Source organism: Stenella coeruleoalba, assembly GCF_951394435.1.
Source record: "Stenella coeruleoalba genome assembly, chromosome: X".
NCBI classification, from domain to species: Eukaryota; Metazoa; Chordata; class Mammalia; order Artiodactyla; family Delphinidae; genus Stenella; species Stenella coeruleoalba.
In genome coordinates this window covers 105,069,021-105,086,811 of record NC_137152.1, presented here as the reverse complement: position 1 = coordinate 105,086,811, position 17,791 = coordinate 105,069,021, and the positions used below count along the sequence as shown (strand labels likewise).

Below are 17,791 nucleotides of genomic sequence, written 5' to 3'. Positions count from 1 at the left end.
GTAAATAATACAAAAAAGGACAACAGGTATCATTATTAATAGCCTTGTCTCACGGGATTTGAAATATCATCTTGGGTCTTGGAACAAGCATGAATAAACAAACCTAAGAAAGCATTTCAGAAGGTCAAAATCAAGCCAAAACACAGTGGGAAGGTATTACAAATGGGGAACAGATAATCTTAGATTTCTTGTTTACTGCCCCACACTAATATGGATAATTTCCTCATCAATGAGATCCAGGAATTTATTAAATGCAACAGGCTGTGAAAAGAATCAGAACCCTAAATCCTACAAAATAAACGCTTTAACAGAATAAATGGTGACCACACACATACAATTTAAGAAGAACTCAGCAATTTTGTAATGAAAAATGATCTGGGTTCTATTTTTTAAAACTTTGAATCATGTGTGCACAAGAAGAAGAAAAAAGGCTTCCTATAGAGCCATTAACTCCACTAAAGATTTTGACTACTTCCTATTCATGGTCAAATGTGGTTGAATTACTTGATAATATTTTAAATAAAATAAACATTTTTAATGCTGGTTGAGTCTCCTTCTTGTCACTTTAATTAATATGGGACAATTGCAGTAAAGGGTAGTATAATGCGTCTGCCAACTCTGACCAAATAGTTCCAGTTTATAGGAAATAAGGTGGGAGGAGGGAGTACAAAAAGACAGGTTTAAAAATTACCAAGAGGAAACAATCAGACAAATTTAAGAAATGTCAGACCCCTGACTGGACAATTGCCCTGGACTCTTAAAAGGCAAAGTCGTTAAAGGAAAAAGGAAAGAACTGTTCTACTCTAAAAGAGACTGCAGAGACCTCACCAAATGTACTGCATGAACCCAGATCTGATCTTGGCTTTACAAAAGCTATGAAAGAAATTATTGGGACAACTGGAGAAATCTGAATACCGAGTATCTAGTTTTCTTAGGTGTCATAATGGCACTGTGCTGATATAGAAGTTGTTCTTTTTCTTAAGAGAGGCAGGCCAAAGTGTTCACTGGTGAAGTGACACATCACCACTTAATTTCAAATGGTATAGCAAAAAAAAAAGTATATGTCAGTATATGTGTATAAGGCATGTGGGTGTTGTTCACTGTACTGTTCTTTCAATTCTTCTGCACATTTGCCATTTTCATAATAAAAGGTGGGAAAAAGAAAGCTGGGAAATGGTGTCTGGGATGGAGGCAAGGGGTAGGGAAAAGAAAGGGAGACTACTTCATTTAGAACATATTCTAAAAGGTGAAATAATACATTCAAAAGATAGGAATATGGTGGTAGAAGAAAAAATAAGTATCATGAAAAATAACAGAATGTCAGGATATGAATTTCTGAAAAAAAAATGGTTGTCTCTCAACCAGGGCTAATACACTCAGTCATGAGGGCTCTAGGGAAACAAGCATAATTCCAAGAAAGAATGCTGGGACTGAACTCAAGGGTTTTAATCTGCCATCTGAGTCATCACTAAAACAATTCCATGGCAACAGAACAGATCACACTCTGACAAGCCAGCAGCCTGCCCGCCGGTCTAGCCCTCCCCGCTAGATGATACAATCACTGCTCCGGCTAGGCCAAAAGGATCAATGTGAATACTAATGGTAATGATAACATAGGGCTGTCACGCCATCTAATTTTCTTTGGTAAAAGACCAAGAGTATACTTTCATAGCCCGAAGAGGTCTGCACACAAATCCAACAATATTTTCACTTAGAAGAAAGTTCTTAACAGAATGAACTTGTTACTAAATTAATTTTCGTTCCTGAAGATAATAAGCATTTCCTCCATAAGGACATTGATATTATAGCTTGGTGTCGGAGAAGAGAAATCCTCCTCCTTTCTTTTCTTGAGTGAGTCACATTAAACTTGTATCAAACTTCAGTGCATATTATAATCATCCAGGATGCTGATAAAATGCAGATCTCCAGGCCTTGCACCCTGAGATTCTGATTCCGTTGCCAGAGGTGAGTGGGGGAAAGGGCCTGCACTTGTGTAAGGATCCCTGGGGGTTCTGAGGCAGGTACTCTGAGGTTCACTTATGGCCTGGGCTCCAACAAGCAGCTGAGTCTGACTTGGATTAGATATGATGATATAGTGAGGGGCTCTGGACTGGAAATCAGAAAATCTGGGTGACAGATTTGTCACTAATTTATTCCACTTTGGGCAAGTTATTGTCTCTGTGCCTCAGTTTTCTCATATATTTAATGAGGATAATACCACACCCCCCCCCCCGCCCCGTTACTGGACCTCACATACATGCTAATTTATACAAAAATGACTTGAAAGTATGAAGAGCATAACAAGTAAGCATATCTTTATATCTCAAAGTTATAAATCTTTGAGAAAGGAGGCTTTAATCTAATTCAGTGAACTTCGTATTATCTCATATTCCTGACAAGAGCCAATTACATATTACCTTCTCCTCTTTCCTTTTAGGCTTAATCCAATGAAAGGCGTGTTAAAGTGACATTCTTATTCTTATTTATCACTTGCCATCCACCCCCCAGTTCCCCTGCCAGCCCTGACAAAAGAGGAAGCACAGAGAGAAGGAGGACATCAGTTAAGCACTGCGAAAATTCTATCTAAAGGAGATGCATATCTTAGGATGCCTCTTACCAAGTCTATGAGTTTGGTAACAGGAACTTCTCGGATTGGTCTTTTCATTCGGCACAAAGCCTCTAAGGATGTACCAAAACAACTTGGGAAGTAATTTCCACTGATGGTCAAGAAGTAATCTTTGCCTCGATCCAGGTGAAGGACAAGAATATCTTCAATCTTATCTTCCCCTGAGTTCAGGATGGTCACAGAGTCTTTGCTGACATACACATCAAGGGAAATGTCCACAGTCTCATCTGAAATGTAAGAGATGGTACATGATAACAGAAACTTCCAGTGGAAAAGCAAAAAGGGGATGAGAACCAACAGAAGAAGTGTCCTCTAAAAAAATCATTAAGTGATGACGGAGAGATGGGACACACGGAAGAGGGAGGAGCCCCAATACAACGACAGTGGAGGTGAGAGACGTATGGTTAGAAAACAAGAAGTTAATCAAAGGGAGGGAATGGCAGTCATGAGGGGATGGTACATCGCGAGCAGAGACAATGGTAAAGGGAAAACTCACTTGGCTCCAAGTAGCCCTCACAAGGTTCAGCCCGAAGCCATGGCTTGCAGTACTGGCTGTCATTAAGCTTAGGGATGAAAGAAAAATGGCAGGGAACCTGTCCATTGTTGCTGATCTGGAACTTCTCCTTTTGTAGTTGCCGAAACTTCACATTCTCAAACACAAACTGGGGAATAACAGACAGACACAAACATGCATCACTAGTAGGGGAAGAAAGTCAGTTGGATTATTCCATAGAGAATATGAATAAAGAATGAGGTCATTATTAACCATTATTAACTGCCGGATGCACTCGCCAAGCGAGCCAGCTACCCACTGTCCCCTCTCACAACAGCAGAGAAGGAGCCAGGCAGCTCTTGCTACTTCTCTAGGCTACTCTGATTGTTCCTGGGATCCTAAGAGTATAACCCCACCTGGGGTCAGGGCATGCATCCCATGACCAGGTCCTGGTTCCTGAGATATGAATTGGCCAGCAACTCTGAAATATTAAATAAGAGCAGCTGACATCTGAGGGCTTACTTTGTGCCCGGCGCTGTTTTAAGGGCTTTGCATGTATTAACTCGGGTAATCCTCACAACCTCCTCTTTATCCAAAAAAGGAAACTGTGGCTCTGAGAGGGTAAGACACTCGCCCACGGCCACACGTCTACTAGATGGCAGTGCTGGGACCAAAGTGGAGGCAGTCTGCCTTCAGCTCACACAGTCTTCATGACTTTGCAGTGTTGCCTTCTCCTAGTTACATGGTTTCCCCTGTGCGACCACGATGGGCAGCAGATGGGCAGCCGTGTGTGCTTCCTCACCTCCCTCCGGCTGAGTTCTAAGGAAGGAAGGAAGTCATTTTCCATTCTGTCCATGATGCGTACAATATCTTCAAACACTTTCCGGTACCTCCGTTCATCCACAACCTTCACCTGAAAGAAAATGAACCCTCTTTTCAGTCTTACATGCGTGTAGCTCATCTTCCTTTAAGATTACCTAACAGTTTAAAACCGGTCATTATAGCAACCATTTCAAATAAACTGTGGTGCAAAGAACATCCTCAAACACTTTCTGAAATCTCGCTCCATCCACAACTTTTACCTGAGAAAAACAGACAGATCCTTATTTTAGTCTTTTGTACTCTCAACTTATATATCTCTAAGAGTCTAACGATCTTTAAAAAGGCCACTAAAACAAACATAAATTATGGGATCACACACCGTAAGGTAAAGGTAAGGTTAATTGGTTAACTTCTTGGAAAAGTTAAACCTCTGTGCTACGAAGCTTGGCAATAATAAATATTTGGGAAGAATATTTTCTTGCTCCATTGTTAAGTAATTTGGTGGTGGAGAAAATGTGACGATTGTGCTAAAACTTATTTCCTGCACTATACAAACTGATAGTGTCAAAACATACCTATCACATTTTCTAACAATGATCATAAAGTGCTAAAACAGCAGAAAAAATGACTAACGCATTTAACTCTATTAGCTGTTATGCACGATGCCAAGAATCATAATACCAATATAATACCAATGCTCAGATTATATGATGATAAAAGTATGTTAGTAAATAGACCCTATGGCCGTTTTAGAAAACGGCTGACACAAAATGTCCCAGATCAGAGTAAAAGCATGACGATAAACAAATCATCTTGCCTAATAGATCGAAAAAACTCCCATCTGACACAGCACTTTCGGCTTCCTGACACAGCTGTGCTTTTTTTTTTACTATTAAAACTTTATACAAATCGATGCCCAAAACAAACATAATTAACATACCATTTTTACTTATTAAGGCCCCAGTTTCTTTTTAGAATAGAAAACTTCACAAACTCAATTTTTAAAAAAAGATTGATGTATGCAGTAGAGGCTGTAAAGAAAGTGTGGAAAATAAGAACATCAAAGCTGAGTCTCAAAGACTGTGGAGGTTTTTACATATCTGAACCATAATGATTAGAGAACTTAGGAGTAAGCAATCACTAGCGTCACCAGGGTGCCCACTACAGTGTTACATTAAGAGGAATTTTATACTTTTTAAATTCTTTTTCAACATTTTGCAACTTTAAAAAAAATTTATTAATTTATTTTGGCCGTACCGCACAGCATGTGGGATCTTAGTTCCCCGACCAGGGATCGAACCCGCGCCCCTGCATTGGAGGCGTGGCATATTAACCACTGGACCACCAGGTAAGTCCCTTTGCAACTTTTTATTTCAAAAAGTATTTTACATATGTCATCTTATTTTCACAACAACCTGTGAGGCTACCAAAGCAAGGATTATTCTTCTCACAGTTGAGAATATCAAGGTACAAAAAGATCAACTAAGTTGCTCACTGCCACAGTTAATAGCAGAGGTGATATCTGGACCTCTAGCATAAGACCCTTTCCAAAATACTGGATATGTGACAGGACCAACTTGGGTATGTCTTTTTTTTGAGGTGGGGGTAGGTCTTAAAAACACAAATGCCTCAGCTCACTGATAGCAATCTCCAGGGGGCGGGGTCCACGCTTTTGAAGCTCTTTAGGCAATTCTGATGTCCACCAAAGTCTAAGAACCAATGCAACAGATCCCATTACCAAGTGCAGGGGTGGGAACCCCATCTCAGCTTAATCTCAGCCAGCCCACAGCAAGTCTTCTGAAATTAATTGGCCCCTGAGTACTTGGTCCCTTTGTTAACAGTCACTGACGTGAATGGTGGTAAGAAATACAATGTGGTTCTTAAAGCCTCTAATCATAGTGTGCCCAAGAGTCCAAAGTATGGGGTGGTTACCCAATAAAATCAAAGCTCTTCTCAGTGGGTTATCATGATCATAACCCTTAATGTTCAGTAAGGATAATGAAGGGGAAAATGTTACCACAGAATGTCACCACTTGATACATCCACTTTAGAAAAGGAGATTACCAATAAAATTAGGAATTAAGAAATATGTACAATGAGCTAGATCTTTATGTAATAACACGGATAGCTCTCCAAGATACACCACTGAATTAAAAAAAAAAGTTGCAGACCAACACATACAGTATGAGACCATTTATGATATATACACACCAACAAACAAAACACCACCATATTGTGTATGGGTAAACAGAAAAGGTCTAGAACTGTGCTATCCAATATTATAGCCAGTAGCCACATAAGGACATTTAAATTTAAATTACTTCAAATTAAATAAAATTGAAAGTTCATTTCTCTCAGTCACACTTCAAGTGATCAATAGTTGCCTGCAGGTAATAGCTACTGGATGGGACAGGACAGATCTAGAACATTTCCATCATCACAGAAAATCTATTGGACAGTGCTGGTCTAGAAAGAAAGAAATTCATAAGGGTAGTTGGCCGGGCTAGGGAGTGGGGTTTAGCGCAAAAGTGGAAGTGGGGGATAGAAGAGGCACTGAAGACCTTCAGCCTTATCTGTGAATTTTGCTTACTTCTATTTTTATTTTAAAGAGAAAACACATTTTAATTCCTGTGTGATTTAAAAAGTATTAAAAACTAGAAAGGTAGAGCTTTATTAAAGATACACAAAAATACACAGAAAGCATGGAAAAATTGTAAATATCCTGCTGGGAGCTCTGAATTAATATGTATGGAGTATTACAAATATTCTGAGGTTCTGAAAAGAAATACAAACAGAAAAGCTAAGCATAGCTGATGAAACAAAAACGGTTAGTGTCTGGGGGAAAGACATCCTTTTAAAAATGGATTAAGAGAACTCAAATGAAGAAAACAGGGCAGTCCACAAGCACAAGCTAGAAATTAGGTGGGTTAAAAGTAGTATCTGGGTTTCCCTGGTGGCGCAGTGGTTGAGAGTCCACCTGTCAATGCAGGGGACATGGGCTCGTGCCCCGGTCCGGGAAGATCCCACATGCCACGGAGCGGCTGGGCCCGTGAGCCATGGCCGCTGAGCCTGCGCGTCCGGAGCCTGTGGCTCCGCAACCGGAGAGGCCACAACAGTGAGAGGCCCGCGTACCGCAAAAAAAAAAAAAAAAGAAAAAAAAGAAAAAAAAGAAAAAAGTAGTATCTGAAGGTATATCTAGTCAGTAAGTTCTCTGGAACTCTGCAGGCATTGTGGGTGTAGGAGAAAGAACATCTATAAGTTTGGGAATTAAACAGGCTTAAGAGACTTGAATCTCAGCTCTCCTTCTAACTGCATGCTCTTAAAGAAGTTTATTTAAACTCACTGGTTCTCCACTTGCTCATCTGTTAAATGAGAAATATTTAACTCAAAGCACTGCTGTGAGGAGTAAATGAGATGGGTGTAAATTGCCTAGTACAGTCTCTGGCACGTACTAGCTACTTTTTGAGGAACACATACTATTATTATTCATTATTATTTTAAAATTTCAAAGTGGATAAAGTCAAGTCATGATTGCCTCAATAAAATTTAGAATCTATTCTAAGATGAAGAACAAATTTTGTACATAAAGGAAATGCCCCAAAGTCATTCCCCTTTAAGACAGGAGCAGGATAAGACATATTGGTGAGAACCTATCTCAGAAGCCAAAATAATCAACATACACCCAGAGGAAAGAAATCTACCCTACTGTGCTCTTCGCATGTCTTACCTCATTAATCCTCTTAAGTAGGTACCATTGTTATTCCCATTTTATAGAGAAGGAAACTGAGGCAGAGGGATGTTACATAAATTTTCCATTGTTACAGTTAGAAAGTGGTTGAGCTGGGAGGCAAATTTAAGCAGTCTAGCTATAACGTCCATTCTATCAAGCACTGCCCAATATAGATTCTGCCAGATTACATGACTGTAGGTCTGGAAAAACTGCAAGAAATAATCTAAATGTACTAGCTGTAATAAAGTAAGTCAACAAGATCCCAAGATATAACTTGCATACTAATAACACACAGCTAGAAAACAAAAACTTTACTCACAACAGAGACAAAAAATTAAACAACTGGCCATTAATCCAGCCCAGGATGCAATAGGGTTAAAGAGAAATTTCAAACCTGTGCTCCTGGATGGGAAGACTTCACTATCTTAGTTAGTAGAACTAACAATATGCCTCTTAACATTATATACAGATTATGTTGTATTCTGACCGGTCTGTGCCTTTGTTCCTGCTGTCCCCAGCCCTCTACCTGGAACCTCTCTCCTGGTGCTTCCACTCCTTACTATTTTATCTGATGAGGACCTACTCATCCTTTAAAACCTAGCTTTGAACTCTTCTTTATGTATAATGACTTTAGGAGGTGAAGGGTGCTACCCAGCCATTATGCAGCATGAGAAACACCTGTGTCACTAAACGGCCATGTGGACAGCATTTAGGAGGGTCAAGGGCACTAACTTCTCAATGTTGCAAATGATTATTTGGTTATGAAAACATTATGGCTCACTGAATTACTGACCCGTTCTGAGTCTAAATAACGCTCTAAGAATAGATACTTAACACACAAACGACTGCATGAACAAACAAGTGTTTACCCCAATGTGGAAGAGGGCGCTAACAGGCTTGTGGTCACTGGTTTTCAGTTCCATGTGACTCCGGTAATGAAGCTGATTAACGTTAATTCCTCTCCAGAGAATTCGGTCACACCAGGCTGGAACCCGACATTTCCCACTGCAAAAAAAGTAAGGAATTAGAATAACATACCACACAAGAACGGAATACCTACCACACTGGTTCAGACCTGAGTTAGGCCCTCTTGTTATCTGCTTCTCCTTCCCTAACGACTCCAGCTATTATCTTCCCTACTATATTGCAAGCTCTGTGAAGGGACTGTGTCTGCTTGTTTGTCACTGCATTCTCAGCCCCTAGCACAGTATCTGATGTAAAGTAGGTGCTCAATGAATAGTTATCTAATGAATGAATAAACGGTGCTCCTAAGATTAGGATTATATCTTCAATATTGTTGCCCCAGGGGAAAACAGAATAGCACCTTCTTAAAATACCCTCAGAAGGACAGGATTATATTCAGAACACTTCCTCTTCATTTGCTCTATCAACAGCAATGATGCTTCACAACAGATAGACAACTAATAAAATCTAAAAATCCAATCCTATATTCCTAGACTGGGCTTAATCACTGGAGATGGGTAATAGTAGAGATTTCTTTAAACCTGTACTTTTATGGATAAGTCGAGCTTCTTCTAATAAAGATGAACTAACACCTAAGCATGCAAGTCTGAACAAATAACAGCCCATAAGAATACCAAGGGGAGGGAAAAAGCCTATTCATCATTCTATTAAAATAAGCAACACCTGTACACCTGATCCAGACGGTGACACAAATAAAGTTCTTATCAGTAGCTCTTCAGTTGACTCTCAAGTCAGGTGAGTGGAATAAACAAGGCAATGTGCACAAGATCTCTCAGAGTCACTTTTCACTTGCTGAGCAGCTCCCTCGGAGGATGGGACAGGCTCCTCCCCACCCCACCCTGGCGCTCTCTGAGTCTAAAGAAGCTGACTATGCCCAGGCATTCTTTTCTTCTTTCAAACTTCTGGGCTCAGCCAGGTAGGAAACCATAGGAAACGAAGAAATAGTAGGTAGAAGACAAACAGTCACCAGGCACATACTGACAGGGGCACTTTACTAGGGGTGATCGAGAAATCAACAGGCCCCCTAGACAGTGATTCTCAGCTTTCTGCAGCAGTTGTGGAGGTCAGGCCCAGGCACCGGTATTTTTAAAAGTCCAGCAAAAGAGTCTAATGTGAACTCAGGATCGAGAACCACTGTTCTGGAAGAACCTTTCATGGCTCTTTGTTTTCACCTCTGGTATCCTGAGTTAAAGAGTTGAAAAAGAGTTTGGGAAAAGAGCCAGAACAGGGCAACAGGTAAGGAAATAGGGGTAAGATCAGAAGGGCAAAAATCTAAGAAGCAAGTCTGCTGAGGTGAGAGAAATAAGGCATCACAGGCAGCTCGTAAAACTTCAACAGCCTGACAGAGCAGTCCACACTCTCCTAAGGTGAGCTCACCTGTGAGCACACACAAACTGAAACCTCTTCTGTAATAGCACTGAGCCATTAGGTTTTTCTATCTGTTTCTGGCAAGAACTAAAAATTTCCCAGCCCTTCATCAATTCAGAGAGACAGAAATAAGATCAGGGCTTAACCTATTCCATGAGGAGGTTCTTGTTTTTTTACCTGGAATCCCATCGGTCTGTTTTAGAATCATACTTATACGTGGGGATAAACTTGATTTCCCCTTCCATGAAGTCAGCAAAAGCTTTTTTCTGTGTGCGCTGAATATTTAGCTAGAGATAGAAAAACGTATCATATAAGCAGGGTAACACCATCTTAACAGAAGTGATAATTGGGTTGATCAGCCATTTCTAAGTATCTAAGTTCCGTATCTTTTGCAACTGTCGGAGCACATACATAAAATTTCTGTGCCTTATGAATTAAATTTTCACATTCCAACAGCATCTAAGCTCACCGACAGACAGGATGCTCATATGAGCATGTCACTAATTTTTTATTGCTAATGGTGGTCAAGGTAAAATGGAAAAATGAAACCTGAATAATCATAAGTTCCCTGATGTTAGCACAGATTTTTTTAAATTTATTAAAGTATAGTTGATTTACAATGTTGTGTTAATCTCTGCTGTACAGCAAAGTGACTCAATTATACATATATATATATTCTTTTCCTTATTCTTTTCCATTATGGCTTATCACAGGATACTGAATGGAGTTCTTTGTGCTATACAGTAGGACCTTGTTGTTTATCCATCCTATATATATAATAGTTTGGGCACAGTTTTAATTTTTTAAAAAAGCACACAAATTTTGATTGGATAATTCCAAAAGCCAAATTCAGTGAATAGTTATATTGGGTTGGCCAGAAAGTTCATTCAGGTTTTTCTGTAACATCTTGTGGAAAACCCAAACGAACTTTTCGGCCAAGCCAATAGATCGTTTTGAAAGTTACCCTCACTCAAATATTTTACCAGAACTACATAAGATTCAGAACTTATTCCAATTGTACCCCCTTTGGAGGCAGGACAGAGGAAGAAATGCAAAGTTAGCCAGCCAACCTCAATGTGAAGATAGACACAGCCAAGAAAGGCTCACTGTAAAAACCATTCTGCTGCAAAACACCGGAATTTTGACTATGACTGAAGGTCAAAAGTCTCACGTTAGGATTTAAAGACATTCAAATCAAGTTGAAACATTTTCTTCCCTCAATAAGAAGCATTCACTTTTAGCAGCCAGAATCCATATGCTAAAGTAAAAATTCAAGTCCTGTGCCAGGCTCCAAGGCAAATTTACAGAAAACTAGGTTCCTCAATATCGTTTTATATAAATGTTACCATATCAGTGCTTCTCACACAGGTTTTAACATCTATAAACTAGCAAGCCCCAACTTCTCAATCAGTTCCCATTAGACCACAGTCTGCTATTTTTCCCAAACTTCTCTTCTGTGCCTCCCAATCCCCTCACAGGGCCTCCCTCTTTTACCTCCAAGCTGTTGCTGAGCCTGCCAAGTAATCATAGAGCAGCTTTCCCTGTTTCATCTGCCAAACCACATCAACATAGCTGAAGGCCCACTTCCTCCAGGAAGTGTTCTCCAATTAACCCCACCCATTCTCCAACTCATTTATACAAATCTCTGAAATCCCTTCTTGATAAAGACTTAATGAATAAATGTTATATTGACTTTTTATCACTAACGTTACCTCTTCTCCTCCCATCCAAGCACTTAATAAAAGCACTACAAACCTTGTGTGTACTCACTGCATCACTAGTCACAATGTTTTCCCCAGACAGTGATACCTTTCCATCTACTTCTAGAGTAAGACACAACTCCCATGGGTCTAACTCATAAACCTAACAATTTTATCTGCTGTCTAGGAAAGTACCTTTTAAAATAAAATTTTATTACCTGGTCCAATTTCAAGAGTCTCTGAAGGTCATTCTTATTAATAAGACTCTTCACTTCATTGGCATCAGGCATGCAAAGTCTGTAGTTCAAATCTCCCAACCAGATGACAACACTGAGGATAAAGAAATACATGAACAGAAATAGCAGCAATGAGCATAAAAATCAATCAGAGGAGAATGGAGAGAAGGAAAATGGGGAGATTATTGATAAGCATTCATTTATCACTATCTGACTAGGGGTTTAAGATATAACTATCCTTTGGGGGCGAGTACTATCAACACCTGAGAGGGGCGAGGGATTACAAAATAGGCAGGAGGACGGGCCTGCACACATGAGGAACAAAGACAGGGAAATACGGTGTATATGTGGGACTCAGAAACCAAGGAGTTAACTCCTTGAGAGAAGCATGTAGTTTATTTGCTGGACTAGCTTCAAAATTTCACCTGGCTACTTGCCAGGTCTCTAGGGGAAGAGAATCTGAACGTTTTCTGCCTCTCTGAGCCCTGATGTTCTGCAGGCTCTCCACTAGGGTCTGCATGGTCTGAATGACAGCTCTCTTGGGCAGGGCCCACTAGCAAATGTAGGTCCAGGGCTTTCTGCTGCAGCCACTCTGTCTACCCTTGCCCCAGAACCGCAGTCCAAGTCCCAGGCAGGAAGGAGAATGGCAGGCCATGGGAGCCTCAGGCTCCCAATCACAGCAACAGACCCCCAGGTGTGCTGAGAGCCGCCCAGGGGAGACCCTAAAATTCCCACACCAAAATGGGTTCTCTTGTGAGCTATCTCAAGTTCCAAATGGATCTCTTTGCCAATCTTTAAGGTCCCGGGTAAATAAATTTATGGAATTTCGGGGCAATTTTATGATTACTGATGTCAAGGCCTTGTTTTACCACTGTGAAACAGAATTCTATATGATCCTAATTGTTGAGACAATATGGAAAGAGGCCAACATCACTACCTTTCCCTACTCTTTCCTCAATTACCCCACTCTCTACTGATCCTAATACCCACAAATTATCTTTTGTTTTCCTACTAATTCACATCTCAAACCACTATTCCAAATCTCATTACCCTCTCAGAATTTCAATTACTACTATTAATTTCCCTACAAATAACCATTTTCTACTAACAATCCATTCCTCAACTGATTTTTGTTTCTATCCTTATTAAGTCCCATTCTTCACTAACCTTTCACATTATCCATTGGTGTCTTTAAATCTCCACAGCCCCTTTTCTTAATGATTCACAGCCAGTAAAAAGAATAATGTAGATCTATATTTACTGGCTTGGAAAGAGATTCACAATAAATAGGATAATACAGTCCTATATAATGAGTATGTGTGTGTTTGTGTGTGCATAGACAAAAGTCTACAACAGCACTATTCAGAACAGATAGGGACTTCCCTGGTGGGGCAGTGGTTAAGAATCTGCCTGCCAATGGAGGGGACCCGGGTTCGATCCCTGGTCCGGGAAGATCCCACATGCCGCGGAGCAACTAAGCCTGTGCGCCACAACTACTGAGCCTGCGCTCTAGAGCCTGCAAGCCACAACTACTGAGCCCACGTGCCACAACTACTGAAGCCTGTGTGCCTAAAGCCCATGCTCTGCAACAAGAGAAGCCACCGCAATGAGAAGCCCGTGCACCACAATGAAGAGTAGCCCCTGCTCGCCGCAACTAGAGAAAGCCTGCACGCAGCAACGAAGACCCAACACAGCCAAAGATAAAACTAAATTAAATAATTAATTAAAAAAAAAACAGAAGACATAGGACGCACATAAGAAATGTAATTTTCAATTGCCTAGTAGCTGAATATAAAAAGTAAAAGAAACAAGTGAAAATAACTTTAACAACAAATTCCAGGGCTTCCCTGGTGGCACAGTGGTTTAGAATCCACCTGCCAATGAAGGGGACACGGGTTCAAGCCCTGGTCCAGGAAGATCCCATATGCTGCAGAGCAACTAAGCCCATGTGTCACAACTACTGAGCCTGCGCTCTAGAGCCTGTGATCCACAACTACTGAGCCCATGTACCACAACTACTGAGGCTCGCACGCCTAGAGCCCGTGCTCCGCAACAAGAGAAGCCACCACAATGAGAAGCCCATGCGCCGCAACGAAGAGTAGCCCCCGCTCGTCGCAACTAGAGAGAGCCCATGCACAGCAACGAAGACCCAACTCAGCCAAAAATAAATAAAACAAGACAAAACAAAAAAAACCCAATGCCTTCTTTAAAAAAAACCAAATCCCATTTAACTCAATATATGCAAACTTTTGTTATTTCAACATGTAATCAATACTTAAAAAGTTGAGATATTTTACATTTTTTCCCTACTAAATTCAGTGTATATGCTCACAGCACATCTCAGTTTGGACTAGCTACTTTCAAGTGCCCAACAGCCACCTATGGCTACTGGCTGTCATAACGGACAGCACAGATCTGGAAGGATACACACTGAATTGTCCACAGTGTTTTTCTTCGGAAGGAGGGACTGGCCGGGGAGAGCAGAGGTAAGAAATGAGGGATTTTTTACTTTTACCTTTTATTACATTCACAATGAACATTTCTATTTTATAATAAAAAATAATAAAAACTGATGTCAATTGACAGACCCCCCTCTACCATTACTCTAGATGCCCACTAAGAGAATTAACCTTTCCTCTGATAGCAAATCTAATTCCTCTGACTAAAATCTAATTCATCTGCTATTCCTCAAACCCGCCCCCTTCTTCGTGACCCCAATCCCTAAACAATAATCTCTTCACTCTTCACATTTCTATAGCTTCTCACCACGTTTAGTCTCTTCTCACCACCACTATTCAAAGGCTAAGGAAGACTTAACCACTCACTCATGTTTCATGATGTTCAGCTGTGGGAGGGTCTGATTTGGGACCACAAAACTCATTCGTGCGCAGATGTCCTTATAATCCTGATTCCTTCTCTCAAAGTCCTCCACGTGGGCAGCCAAGTGGGAATTGACAACGCAAAAGGTAGTGTTGTGAAATACAAATCTCACAGCTACCCCACCTTTGTTTCCCTGTTAGCAAGAGTAATGATCCACAGTTAGTACAAAGATGCAACTAGCACCTGAACTTCACATGGACATAAATCATAATTGAGCTCATTTCCGAAGTAACTCACCATCTTCCCCATGATTCCAGTCCCAACTGTTTCTGTAGCAACATCACGGATATATCGCCACTGATCCTTTCTGGCAAATATCAGGAGCATCATCCCAACGAGGCGGACCAGTTGAACCTATGAGTCGCAGGGAATTAGAAGAGGTTCATGTTAATACCACTCTTTGCCACATATCGAATTCCCACAACTAATTTTCCACCAAGAAGATATAACCATGCCCTAATCTGAATCCAAATCCTCTAATTTCCCAGTGGGCCTCATAAAGAGAAAACAAAACTTCTCTGGGAAAGCTTTAATCTGGCTCTGACCAGTAGGAGTTAAAAGTCTTTGGAGACAACGAGTACACTCAGTTCTAGATTCATTATTTTAATCACTTTTTAGCCTACCGTGAGTAGGCAGCATAAAAAATTCGAATAATAATGACAAAGCCTCTATCCCAGCTTGTTCCTTTTGCCTCTTTTTCCTAGTTTCTGATTTACAATTTCCTAAGAAATTAAAATGTATAAAATAACACTCCTTTTTACTTTTAAGTCTGTGAACTAGAAATATGTCTGAAATGTATATTAGTCTATACGAGAGGAATAACATCTTCAGGAGTCTTATCACCTATATCAGCTGCTAGAAGATGCAGATGAAAATTACTTAGACAAATGACTCCTTTTAAAGGGCTTGGTATGGTAGCCCCATAATTAAAATAACTCTTCTGGTAGCCTCTACCACGTGCCTTCTAGAGACCAACAAATTGGGCCACCCTGCTAAAGTCAACTCTATTCTTGACTTACAACCAAGTTTCGAGCTCACTGAAATTCCACAACACTCCTGTTCTTGCTCCAATTCCAAAGCTTGCCCTATGCACCCACATGCTTCAAACTGCTTTTCTGTAAAGCATCCAGTTCTGACCATGTCAGCGAACAATTTCAATCTTAAACTCTCATTGCAAAAATCACTTACCTTATGTGTCATCATTTGAGTTAATTACTGCTATGAGGACAATAAAATTCTTCTTTTCTCCTAAAAACTACCTAAGCAATGAAACTATAAGATCGGGAAACTTAGGGAATTCTTTTTCTAGGAAATAGGAATAAAAAGGATTAGTCTGCCCTATTCCAGTATTACACATGGGGAAGAATTCAATTAAACCACTCTTTTGGAACAAGCTATAGATAACAGAGTAACTTCTAGTGAGTTCTTAGTTGTATATATACAACTTAGTTGTATACTAAAAAAGATAATTCAATGCGGCTTACTTTCTTATACTTGGCTTTGGAATGCAAACCCCTCTCCACAGCCAAGGACCACTCTTGTTCCTTCACAGATTCAAAGTAGAAAAAGGCTTCTGTGCTCAAGTCCAGCTCTTGGAATCTGAGAAAACAAGAGGATGTCGGATCTACACACATCCCATAATTATCTCTGACTACCTCCTGTCCCATTTTCTGAGACATTAGATGAAACAATGCGGAAAAGATAAATTTTAGAGAACTGCTCTATTGACTCAGGTGATCAGTAAGGACAAGTAGTTTTCTTTTCAAAAGACTCCACGCCACAGGTATATGCACAGGCTATGCAAAACACAAACAAAAAAACCTCCATAAGGGATAACCGTAGAGCTTTGCTTATATATCCTAGAAATAGTCACTGTTAGAATTAACCTCAAATCTCAGTTTCTATGAAGTATATAGTTTTCTATGGGTTTTGAGAGGATTAGATGCTTCCTTACACCAATTCAGGTATCTGTTCCTTTATGATCTCACAAATTTGACCCACAAGTTAACTCTCACATATAGTCTACAGTAGGTTTTTACAAATGGTGGGGAAAAAGCAAAATGTCACATAAACTAACACCAAACATACAGCCAAAATGAACTTCCAGACGCCATTTTACCCAATGCAGTAGATATCGGGAGGATTCGGATCACAGTTCAGCCAAGGTTCTAGCCCACTGTCTGGAGACTGGCCATTCACGTTCCATGTTCCAACAAAGAACCTAATACATGATTCCAAAACATAATTTAAAAACAAAGGTCAAGTGTGGATGGTCACAATAAGCAACATAATTTCTCAAACTGTTTTGCCACACACACACACAAAACCCTCTTGCCTGTAGAAGACAAAGGCAGTGGGCTTATTCTCTCCAAAGTTTACATCAGGTAAACCTACAGAAAGGAACCAAGTCTCTATTTAAAAAACACAAGTTTAATTGCTCTACCACATTTCCTTCCTATTACATTCCATCCAAACTCATATCTGAAGGGAGAGCTTGTGGATGGGAAAGAGGTATCTTCATGCTATAAGGATGTCTAACATGGATAACTATTCCATAAGGAGTTGTAGTTAAATCCAAAAACTCACTTCCCGAAGGATTACAAGGACATCTGTGTAGGAAATTCTGTTGAGACAGATATAGTATTAAGGGGGAAAGCAGAAGGGAAAACTCATGACTGTCTTAACTGTTTACATACAAATATAAGCATCACGGGAAATCTGAAGATCTGGAGGTTTCAGCATAGGGATATAGTCATGACTGAATTAGAATAAATGAGGCATAATGGGATAGCAGATGGGACTGGAATCTTGGACTAAAAGGGTACATGCTGTTCGAAAATAACAAAGGAAAGCGTTGCTGCTTTGAACATCGGGATACACGACACACACCACACGTAGTGAGTCCAGAAAAGAGGATATCACCAAGATGAAATGAAAAATATAATAGAGGAA

General features: G+C 40.2%; 1 protein-coding gene across 3 annotated transcripts in view; it reads right to left on the bottom strand.

Annotated features, from left to right (window-relative positions):
* OCRL (OCRL inositol polyphosphate-5-phosphatase) overlaps positions 1-17,791 on the bottom strand; it is a 55,317-nt gene that overhangs the window by 13,213 nt on the left and 24,313 nt on the right. For all 3 annotated transcript variants that reach the window (XM_079911556.1, XM_079911557.1, XM_079911558.1), the window contains exons 9-18: positions 16,959-17,060; positions 16,324-16,438; positions 15,077-15,193; positions 14,785-14,972; positions 11,942-12,053; positions 10,201-10,310; positions 8,541-8,676; positions 3,922-4,032; positions 3,123-3,288; positions 2,618-2,853 (exon numbers count right to left, since the gene is read on the bottom strand). In XM_079911556.1, coding sequence (XP_079767682.1) covers positions 2,618-2,853; positions 3,123-3,288; positions 3,922-4,032; positions 8,541-8,676; positions 10,201-10,310; positions 11,942-12,053; positions 14,785-14,972; positions 15,077-15,193; positions 16,324-16,438; positions 16,959-17,060 — 1,393 coding nt within the window. The remainder of the gene's footprint in view (positions 1-2,617; positions 2,854-3,122; positions 3,289-3,921; positions 4,033-8,540; positions 8,677-10,200; positions 10,311-11,941; positions 12,054-14,784; positions 14,973-15,076; positions 15,194-16,323; positions 16,439-16,958; positions 17,061-17,791) is intronic.